This window comes from Schistocerca americana, chromosome 4, assembly GCF_021461395.2.
Source record: "Schistocerca americana isolate TAMUIC-IGC-003095 chromosome 4, iqSchAmer2.1, whole genome shotgun sequence".
NCBI lineage: Eukaryota > Metazoa > Arthropoda > Insecta > Orthoptera > Acrididae > Schistocerca > Schistocerca americana.
Genome location: NC_060122.1, coordinates 489196514 through 489208596, shown reverse-complemented (window position 1 = coordinate 489208596; position 12083 = coordinate 489196514). Strand labels below are relative to the sequence as shown.

The 12083-nt window shown below is 38.3% G+C and overlaps 1 protein-coding gene across 3 annotated transcripts in view; it reads left to right on the top strand.

Moving 5' to 3' along the window:
* The first annotated feature begins 611 nt into the window (after positions 1-611).
* Positions 612-12083, top strand: part of LOC124612712 (cyclic GMP-AMP synthase-like) — a 94861-nt gene continuing 83389 nt past the window's right edge. Inside the window, exon 1 of one of the 3 annotated variants that reach the window (XM_047141065.1) lies at positions 612-998. In XM_047141065.1, the coding sequence (XP_046997021.1) occupies positions 938-998 (61 nt within the window). In that variant the 5' untranslated portion in view covers positions 612-937. The remainder of the gene's footprint in view (positions 999-12083) is intronic. The other 2 variants (XM_047141066.1, XM_047141064.1) reach the window with 2 other exon arrangements.

The following is a 12083-nucleotide window of genomic DNA, read 5'->3' as shown; positions in this document are numbered from 1 at the left end:
ATGAATTCGTTTTTCCACTGTAATTATTGTCGTACTGTAAAACCTGCCTCTACGATCATAACCTCTTGTTATAGCTAGAAACTTTTGTGAATATTTTCTAGCTATAAAACTGGGAAGCTTCACTTAGACAAGTAACAATAATTAATTAGGTATTGCAATTACGCCTCAACCAACGCCTAAGTAAGATATTACACAACGATTACGCACAGAGAGAAACGCATAGGCCTGCTGTGTAACGTAGCAACGAGAAAATATCAAAGAATTATTATGAAATTGTTCATACTTCAAAAAATATCCTCCTAAAAACCATGCTAAATTACATAAAACCGTGAGTCATCTGGAATTACATTATTAGTCAGCAAAGAAAAAGATTCGGTTACCAGGAAAATCAAGACTCGATTAACTTGATTATTTAGACTGAAAAGTTACTACTATTTGGCAACCCAGCATCTCAAAATGTATAATTCTCTCGGCCACCACCATATCTCGTCGGAGCATGCCAGCACATATGATTATGAATCATACTTCAAAGCACACGAACCTACAACCACATCCTGTGTCAATGTCACGTGCATTCAGTGCATTACCCGCGGAAGATATTAATACGTGCATCAACGATGTTACATGTGCATTTTCTACCGCCTGGTATTGCAGTGAGCAGAGTTGAAATCCAAGCCACATTGTGTCAACCGGTTGAATTTCATCAATACCTGTATTAGTGACTTACACATAATATTTTGAACATATTTTGGATGTTACTGTGCGTCGGTATCCTCGTTGTTGCTCAGATGAACTGCGCCTTAACGCTATGCATCTTCTCACACGTAAATGCAATGGGGGGAAGTACAAATTTACGCCTGAAACATTTGCACGGAAACTGGGGGGGAGAACCTGGTTAGCAGTGTGTTGTATATAAAGACGGGCACAATTTGCAATAATGCTGGGTGGCTGGCCACGGTCACCAGATATATTTGGCGGAAGCAGTCTCGCAGAAAGTGGTGAGTACTTTTGTACCATTTTGATGTAACCTGTTCAAGCTACTTTGCCGTAGAAATAGTTAATAATACACGATAGAAATGATTTTACTGGAAGTGGGTAGTGGAGATGATTTTGTGTGTACAATCAGTTGAACATTCATCATTCAGATTTGTTCATGACTGGTAGGCAGTACAATTGGCCTAGAAATATTTGAACATCTCTCGCAGCAGAAGTTATTAAGTTGATATCGGAGACTCAGCAGTTAGTTTACATGAAATCTGTACAAACATTCGGGTAGTTGTTAAAATGATGGTAAATCACGCACCTATGGTAGCTCAGACGTAATGAGTCGAAGTGAAATAAGAATTACTTTTCCGAAGGAAATGTAATGAATTTGTCATTGTCACATGGTAATTATTGTATTTACTTAAGTTTTTATGTAACGTCATCTTTGTCTTTATTTTCCTTCAGTCTTGTTAAACTAAAATGTGTGCCAGCTCATTACAGTGTATTTTTGTAGAGTAGTTTTTCTTGATTTGACACTTCCTTTTAGGTAATTGGTGCATATAATTTTCTGAAACATGTCATAACTTGTGACAGTTATTGCAGTGATCACAGTTGTACAAAAGTTACTCTCATTCAGACGAAATTTACTTATCTTCACATGGTAGCCAGTTAGAGGCATGCAGACGTAATAGACTGCAAGTTTCAATTCAGGCTATTGGATATACAATAGGAAATAATTTCCGTGGACAGATGCGTTTGTTGTGGCATTTAACATTCACTGATGCATCATTGCGTTTTTCATGTAAAAGTATCTCTTAAATTGCTAATGAAACTTCAGAATAAGAAACTGATGCTGCCTAGTTGAATTGCCCGTACTTTTCTGTTACATCTTTGGTAGCATACATTTGCATTTACTCCAGTATTGTCAATATGCGAATCCGGAAGAGTTCCATCTACTACTTGCCCTAAAAATCTTTGTAAGTGACTGGTGTGTAAAAAGCAATTGCCTCTGTTCTATTTATTATCTGCAACAGGTTGGTTCTAGGTAATATATAAGACTGGGAAGAGTTAGTTTTACTAAACTATAAAGCCAACAGAATTCTTAGGTGGAAGCCCAAATTGTAGGACTTTCTAGAGACGTATACTAAGATATTATTTATATCAGTGAACCACATCCACCGCATACTGATCAATTCAAAGTGCACAGTTACTCTGCTAGTTACAAATATTGACTGCCCCAGCTGCCCATTCATGCTTGGTGGGAAATGTGCAATCCAATGAATAATATAGTAATTTCAGTCAGGACTTAAAAGATAAAGACAAAAGAATAGAATATTATTTTGGCTAATTAGTTTCTGCATACTGTGTATCAAATACTAAGTCAGATGTGCAGGCCTTCAGATGTGAAACTGGATTTAGTGGACTAATGGTAGCAACAATACTAATACTCTGTTTCTAATAACTTTTTATGTGCTTATATGGGAGATTTAAGGGAAGGCCAGATCCTGGATTGTGGCAAGCTTTGCGTCCCACTATTAATCCACCTAATCTATCCTGTGTGTGCACATTTAGGTAGCGGGTACCTCACACAGCCAGTGTTTGTCAACAACTCCCTCCCTGACACATCTGGAAACTTCTTATTTAGTAGTTCTACCAAATTCTGTGATGAATCTCACTGTGAACTTACTGAGAAAAGCAGGGGGCTGTCATATTCTACAAGACTCGATCTCGTTATGCAAAAAAGAAATAAACACCACTGGATACTTAATGCAATCCCCACGTACTCATTGTTATTACTACTACTACTATCATTACTTTCACACACCACCGCTGATCTATCTTTGCTCTCATAAAACACATATATTGGTTGAGGAACGGTAAATGTAGCACTAGGGCACTTTTCTGGGAAAGCTATTGACAAGCTCTGGAATGATTTTTTTCTATCCCAATGGCTGGAATTATGTACAATTATGATTAAATATTTCAGAACACATGATCCGCATGATTGACTCATCCTTGCTGTGGAAACAGTTCTTGATATGGTGTGACAGCGTGATTGACACTGTTAGGCTTGATGCAAGATTCCATGTTGTATGTACTCAACATTAATGAAGTGCTTGAATTGGACCTTTGGTAGATAGCACTGTATGACAATGGCAGTTGAATTTCCAACCTAATGGTCAAGACTAGGAAAGTCTAGAAACATAGCAATATATTCTACATGTACACCATACTCTGCAAGCATTTGGTATCCTGTGTTAGAGCTAAAGGGTACTTAATGGTTCCGGCAGCTCTTTGCATTGTGTGCTGGAATTGGCAATTCGTTGTAACTAATCAGATGATAATACACAAGAGCAATCAAGAATTGCTGAAACTAATGGTTTCCTTTGGCAGAAGATTTTCAGTATGGAGAGAGCCAGATTAACTTTTGGTGATTTGCTTATTATGAATTTTAATAGAAAAAACTAGATGTACAGACAGACTGACCTGTAGTGTAACTCAAGGCCTATGTTAGGCTGGAATGTGGCAATTTGCTTGTGAGCTGGTGAAGCCAAAACATGTAAGCATGAAAATGTGATATTTGTCAATGTGATCACCTACTTGTATGTCTTATTTCCAGTTTTGCCAAAAAAATGTGTTCTAGTAGATTGATGTGTAGTGTAGCCTAACATAGACATTTGTCATTGTGATCACCTACTTGTATGTCGTATTTCCAGTTTTGCCAAAAAAATGTGGTGATGTGATTAAATTCTAAGCAAGTAGAATAAAACATCAGCTAACTTTATTTATGAACCATAGAAAATTTTGAACCAGCACCCTGATTCAATACCAACAACCGACTTGTGTGATACTTCATGTTCAGTCCCATTGTTCATCACACAAGTTATTACCAACATCAATGTGCAATGCAACAGACCCTAACACCATAAGAGCACATTTACAACTGTTAATATGGATCTCACACACTAATTGCATTTTCCCTGATGTTCTACCAACAAACGAAAGACTGCCTCCAGCTTTGCCTACATTTTAGCCTATATGATCATTCCATTTCATATCACTACAATGATTTGCATCCAGGTATTTCTATGAGGTGACCAGTTTCAACTGTGACTCATTGATACTGTAATTGTAGAATACTAAGTATTTTTTTCATTTTTTGAAGTGCACTGTTTTACATCTCTGAACATTTAAAGCAAGTTGCCAAGTTTTACACCACTTTGAAATATTATTGAGATCTGACTGAATGTTTGTGCAGCTTTTTCATACGGTACTTCAGTAAATCTGTGAAAAGTCTGCAATTACTATTACTATTGTCTGTAAGGTCACCAGTCTAAAACATGAACAGCAGAGGTCCCAGCACACTTCCCTGGGGCACACCTAATGTTATTCCAACATCTGTCAATGAATCTCCATCCAAAAAAGGTGATGCATCCTCACTATCAATAAATCCTCAACTCTGTGACATATTTTACTTTATAGCTCTTTCAATCGCAATTTTGATGGTAAGCGTAGGTATAGTACTGAGTCAAACGCTTTTCTAAAATCGAGGTTTATTGCATCTGTCTGACATCTCAATCGGTGGTTTTCAACATGTCATGAGAAAAGTGCAAGTTGGGTTTGAAATGCCTGTTGTTTTTGGAATCTGTTAGTTGCCATGGAGGAGGTTATCGTGCTTGAGATATCTATTTATGTTTTAGCTCAGAATATGTTCTAAGATTCTCCAACAAATGTACATCAAGGATATCAGATGGTAGTTTTAGTGGTTTGCTTCTGTTAACCCTGTTGTCGTCGTGTGTGATCTGTGCTTTCTTCTAACTATTGGGCACGGATTTTTGTTCAAGGGATCTACGGTAGATTACAGTTAAAAGAGGGGCCAAAATAAAAGTCGACCATAATAAGTATTGCTGTTTTCTTCACTTCAAAAATAAAAACTTCTGTCTAATCTCTTCTGGTGGTTGTAAGTTCAAGTAGTTATACTATGACATTATGGTTACCAGTTGTAGTCATTGGAGTAGGATACAATCTTCTGTGTTTGAGAGACTAGTATTCTTTTAGAACACCTTATTGCCTGGCTCACACATTTTGTTACATAGATAACCAGTTTTAGCCAGTTTCTAACGTTCTGACAACTTTAAGTCCGAGTGTGGATGTGGGTTATGTCGGCTTATTCCCCCAGTCCACCTTTCACTTCTTTACGAGATGACTTACTTGGAATTTGCAGCCACTATTCTTTACTGAATAGCTGGCTGCTGGAAACCCTCTTGACTTCTTCTCTGTCGAATAATGCTAGGTACAGGAATGTTTAGACTCCTTGTACTTATGAAATAAGTAGACATACAAACTTTACATTTTGCCAACTAATGATGTATTTGACCTCCATACACAATAAAATCTAACTTTCCACATGAGTATGCAACTTCCTGCAAGTCTTTCATACAATCAGACGTTAGAAACAAATTGAGTTACAGTTAAAAGAAAGTTGGTGTGGATACCATGACCTCTCTTAACATGAACCATAAAATGAGTCTTGCCTCTTAACAGGGTTGCGTTAAGAGTCTACAAGAGTACTTTTTCAACTGTTCGTGTTTTAGTAACAGTAGTCAATGACACAACAAGCACAGAGCTGCATGTAAACTCCATGGTTCTTCCTTACACTCTCACTAAAACATCTATGGATTGCCTGACAGGTACTTGTCGGTGTAGTCCGACCGCCGCGTCTACTTTCTTCCCGCGACTGATTTTAAACCAGCACACACAAACATGTGACATGCAGTAGGTAGGATTTACCATCCCAGACTCATATCCAGAGTATTTTGTGTTAGAGATAGTAGAGGCTGAGTGGTTCTAGAATTTACACAGAAATTCTCGAATCAGTACATATCCCCCCCCCCCCCCCCCCCCTCCCTTGTGTTAGAGACAGTAGAGGCTGAGTGGTTCTAGAATTTACACAGAAATTCTCGAATCAGTACATATCCCCCCCCCCCCCCCTCCCCCCTCAGATCAAACACGGGATAATTTATATATAATAATTCTGCAAATAATATCACTCATAATAACATTTCATTCTTAATAGTATACATTTCTTACATATGTTTATATAAATATCTTCCTTTCCATAACAATTCTCTGTCCTCTTTTGAACAATTTTTCACTTACTGTTTCTCTACTCTTTTCTTATTTTACTTTGTTATTAAGATACAAGCATTTACTCGTTTTAGTCAGCTTTACTGATATTCAGGAATTGTGAGGACTTTTTTTCAATCGTAAACTTCAGATTTTTATGACATGTGAGTAATCTATTTTCTATTCTTATCTTCTGTACTACCGTTTTCCTGCTGTGTAATATTTTCATTATTTGTAGCTTGGAGGAACTCTGAACGAAATGAAAGCGTTCTTTTGACTCTCATTTAGTTCTACAAAACATAATAATGCTAGTCGTTCATAGAATTCATGCTCTGCAGAATAATCTCTATAAAATTTGTGACTTTTGTCACAATACTGTTTCCTTCTCCTAGGATCATCACTTATTCCTTGCTTGTGGGTTGACCTTATTTCCTCTTTCCATTCTGGTAGGTACGCCCTTACAAAACATCCCTATTTTTTAGGCCACAGATCGTCCTATCTCCACGTAGGTACGCCTGCCCTTTATATTTAGTGATTGCCAGGTTCGCCCCCCTTATTCTTACTGAGTAGGCCTCACGGTTCATTACTGTAGTCTACATTTCTGTGTATCTTCTGGTAAAGATATAAATCTATTTTAAACTTCGTATTCATTCTTTAATGCATAATTTACTCACTAGAGTCCTCCTCTACTTATCAACTTCTATATTTTCAATAGATATTGTGTCTGCATATATTATTTATGTCCCACTTCCTTCTATTCATCAGAGCACTTATTACACTAAAATTTCTTAATGATCAACATGACTAATTCTACTCCTACTTTCGTTTCCTTTCTTTGCTCATGCCTCTCTCTTATTTATACATTACTCATTACTACTTTATAGTTGTTTGTTATGTATGTGCACCTCTTCTTATGTGTATTTGATGTAGAACCGTCGTAGCTTCCTATATATGTGCACATATTTCCATATGTACACTTATTTTCCCTACAACACTTGGCAGTTCTTACATCGTGACAGGCTCCCTCTTATGTGATTCAGTGTTTGTGTAGAAGTGTATATTTGTGTATATGTGGATGCGTGTTCTTGTAGTCTGATTCTTCAGCCTCCTTATCTAAAGGTAAAGAAGGACGTCGGCAATAGAAGTTTGTGAATATGGAAAGAGGGAAAAAATAGACAGGTGCTCAAATGAGAAGTAAGAAAGGAAAAATAGATATGGATACTAGGATCGAAGAAGAGAAAGAAGATAGCCCCAAAGACAGGAAACTCTTCCCACCCCACTTCGCTAGTATCCCAACCCCATAGGTACTTGAGTGAGACGCCGGAGGAGGTTTGGTGTTAAATCATCTCTTACAGAATGGACTTGTCCCATGTTCACCCTTTGTGGTCCCCGAAGGAAATCCTAGTAACCCTATGGAAACCCCTTACAAAATTTATACAAACCCTTCCATATATATCACATCTCATAAAAGGTATAAAATACTCTATACAAAATAGAAAATCTATACACCGCAGTATAAGAGTTGTTTATCTAGTGACACCTTATTATATTTTCCACAAATATAATACTCTGTTTAGTTTATTTCATTTAGATATCACTTTTTTTTCCTGTGATTGTCTTAAGTTGTTCTCTATGTCACAGTCATATCTGGTTTTATAAGCAATAAGATCACAGAATAGTTCTAGATTTTAAAGGAATTCGGTGCAGGAAACTACTTGGAGGAAACACCGAAAACAACTCGGGATCCAACGGTCATTATTGCGTCTGTTAATTCAGAATGTTAATGTCCCTGGAGGATTCTGTGTTTTATGGTTACTCGGTAAATATTTTTGACCGACTACTGGATCTTAATTTGAAGGTGAATGCTTCTTTTGATAATTGTCATTACAACTTTTCTTATTGTACTGGTGTACTTTTGCTAAGTTTGCCTTGTGCTTTTTTAAAATTATTTCCACTATTTCTTTTATAGTTTGAACTTTCACCTTGGTGTAAAGTTTCATGGCGGTCCTTATTTATTGCATCAAGTGTGTCAACAAAAGACAACAACTCTTCTATCGTTTTCGAACCACTACGTAAGATGTATTTTCTTGCATAGATTGGCAGTCATCTAGTTAAAATACATACTTATCCTCCTTCTTCTTCTTCTTCCATTGGCTTGTCTGAACATTTTGCTCGTGTTAAATGCCGATCGAAATATTTCCTCATAATACTCCAAGTATTATTATAATATTTTGGGTCCCACAGATCTGATATTAACTTTTCTTGAGCACTGGCAGACCAGTACGGCTCTTTAAATTTATTTTGAGTCTTGCCAAGAGGAAAGATTCTCAATATTTACTGTTCCCCATTATGAGGCTTCCCCTAGAATGCACCTCACAGCAAATTCGGTCTTCTTGGGATCTTCCCAATTTTTTGGCAAAGCTAGGTTAAATCTTTTTAACAAATGGGTTGCATGTTCATCTCCGTCCAGCTTACATTTTGAGAATTGTCTAGAAAAACCTGAATTAGCCCCCCATTGCAAATCAGTCACTGGTTAACACAACATTAGGTGAAGTTACCCTTTTTTCTACTTTGTCCTGGATAAGCTTAATTTCTCTCCACGGGCCCTCCATATCCTTCTTGGTATCATTATGTTCGGAAGAAGGAATAGGTGATATGTTCCTGGACGTTATTCTCTCTGTAACCTTTCATTCTATGATTTCCCCAAATTGTTCCTCCAAACTATTTACATTTATAATATCAGAGTTAGCTGTTTTCTCTTTGAAATTCCTTTCTACATTCCCTGCCCGGGTATTGACACCTGTAATTTGCGACTGAATGATTATACTTATCTACACTCTCTTTCAAAGTATTCATTCCCTGTCTTACATCATTGTATTTAATATTGTAGACATTTTCAAAAGATCCTAACTTTTTAATGAGTTCTGATTCTACGTTATTGTATCTGTTTTCAATGTCAAGTTCTAACATTTTCGATAAATCTTGAAAGGTGTCATTCTGTTTCTGAGTAAGGTCAGTAAACATTTCTGACTAAGGTCAGTAAACATATGATTTATATGAGAGGTCAAAGAATTTGTCAGCTCGCTCTTTAACTCTACTTTTAAATTCTCTACTTTATTATTTATAGCGTCAAACTCAGTCTTCAAAGCACCCATGCCTTCACATAGATTACTAAATTCTTTGCTTTGATAGTCTACTTTGGCATTTAACAAACCAAAATTTGTCGTTTGAATATTTACAGTTGCACTCTGAGCATTTAATTGAGAACTTAATGAATTTAACTTAAGACTCTGAGCTTTGATTAATTTTATCAACTCAGCCCAGTCAGGCACTTCTTTGCTAATTTTAATGGCCATAGCTGGGTCTAGAGTTTCCCCAACCTGTTGTATATTTTCCATACTTTTCTATGCCTTAGCTCTTGTAAGCATTTAAAACTAACTTTAAATATGATAATTACACAGTAACAGTTCACTCAACAGTACCTTGTACCACTCTGTACTAAAACAATCCAGTTTTGTTTCACACTCACCCGGCGTAGAATTCTCGTTGCGTAGGTGAGCAGATGTGGAGATAGGTCAGCACCGGTGAACAGCAGCTGGTGTCGGCAGCGTCGGGTGTATGTTGGTTTCTGCATCTGCGTCCCAGCGATGTGTGTGAGAATTGTATACTCCCCGCACTGGATATTCTTAGCTGAAGTGTTCTGTGCATACTTCTTCTTCGACAAATACATCAAAATCTTCTTTACTATTTTAATTGTTGTGAATTTTTCATTTCTTCAATGTTTTTTCATTTAAATTTCACTCCATTCTCCACATGGGAATTGGATTCAGCTTTGTCCGCTACCAGAGACACTGAACCAGTACCTGATCAGATTCATTATGATATGTTCCATCGTCTGTGCCTTGATCCTGAAGGCAAGCTCTTGTCTTGTTTCAATCAGATGTGGTTTGATGGACAGTACCCCGTGAGATGGAAGGAGGCAATGTTAATTCCATTATGGAAACCAGGCAAGAATTATACTGACCATAGGAGTTATCAGTGTAGCCCTTACAAATTGAATGTGTAAGACTCTCAAATGCGTTGTCAACCATCGCCTTATCTGGTTAGTCGAATCCCGATGTCACATGTGCTGCTCGAGTGTGGTTTCAGGCACTACTATTCTGCCCTTGATAACTTAATTCTACTGGAGATGGCAATACATGGTTCCTTCTTATGCTGAAACCATTTGGTTGGTGTGTTTTTTGACCTCAAAAAAGCATACAACACCACTTAGAGGTTCAGCATACTTCACCAACTTCATGAACAGGGACAGTACTTTCGATATAACATTGGTGATGCCTTGTCAGATTGCTACGTCAGGAGAATGGGGTCCCAAGGTGTGTACTCATTGTCACACGGTGTGCAGTTGCTATTATTGACATTGTCTCCACAGTCTTTTGTTTGTGGATGACTTTGTAATCTTGTACACTTCCTCTGGTCGTATGACAATAAAGCAAACACAGCTGACCATCAGGAGGCTGATTTTCCTCCACCACACACTGTCAGGTGGCTTGCGGAATATGGATGTAGACGTAGTTTGGGTCAACAAAGGGGTTTTAGGTTTTCACCATAGAAGGCTGTGCTTCAATATTAACCATGCTTGTCAATGTTTTAACTAACCAGATTTCACAGTGGGGACAATATTTTACTTTTTAATGGCACTGTTCGATTTTTGGGCCTACTATTTGACTTGAAATTAACCTGGCTCATGCACCTGAAAGACCTTCATACCATTGAACAGTTTGAAATACCTCAGTGGAAAGGTGTGGGAGCTGACAGGTTCCACCTCTTGCAGTTTTGTAGGGCGTTTGTCATCACGGTTAGAGTGTGGTTTATGGATCAGCCTGTATTCCTTGTCTCAAGATGTAAAGATACTGTCCTCTAAGGGGCCATTTCGGTATCAATTGGAGCCTATTGGACCACTCCAGTTCAGAGTCTATGTGCAGAGGTTGGTGAACCACTACTCTGGATTCATTGGTGCCTCCTTCTAGCTTGAAAGGCCTGAAAATCTCAGCATTGTCTTGGTCATTGGCATTTAGTGTGGTAGTTCATGCTAACTTTGAGGTCTGTTCAGGAATCAGTCCCATGCGACCAAGCCATTCGGGATATGTGCTACTTACTGTCTCAAGGATCTGAATGTATCAGATCTCTGAGTACACAACCAGGGAGGGAACAAATTGCTACCTTGGCATCTGTAGAAACCCAGAGTGATTTTAAGCTTGACACTGTACAAGAAAACTTGTCCTTCAGATTATGTTTTTACAACCCTATTTTTGTCACTTTTAAGTACTGTATGTACCACAGTTTTATCATTTTTTATATGGATGGAACCCAAAAAGAATATACAACCAATTGTTCACCTGTTTTCCGTGACGAAGCATATGTCGATGTGCCATCCCATAGCATGCTGCCATCTCATTATCTGACAGTCATACCATCCATCATTGTGAAACAGAATGCGTGAAGGTGGCAGAAAACAAACTGTGGTCACTCAGGTCAACTGCACAGGCACAGTGAACTTCATGCCAGCCTCACCGATGGAAGAAAGTGCTGCTCACCAAAATGCGCAGAGGACATGCCTTGTAACACACAGTTCCCACCATTGGCAGGAGAATCCACTACGTATGAAATTTGTGGTGTACCACTTTCAGATTGGCATCTTTTGGCTACATGTGTCTTGTATACTGACACCAGGGCAGCTCTTGGTTTGTCTGGAGACATGCCCACCGTCCTCGCAGGTACTGACACCACTATTACACGGGTTCTGAAATTTTGTGAACTGTTGGGGCTCATCCTTAAAGTCTTTGGGAGGGGAAGTGGACTTCAATGCATTACAGACTACTCTGCGTGTGCAGACAACCTTCGTCTCCCTCCCACCCGGCCATCCCCCACCCTTCCCTGCACACCCCCACCTCCCCACCCATTCTGTGAGA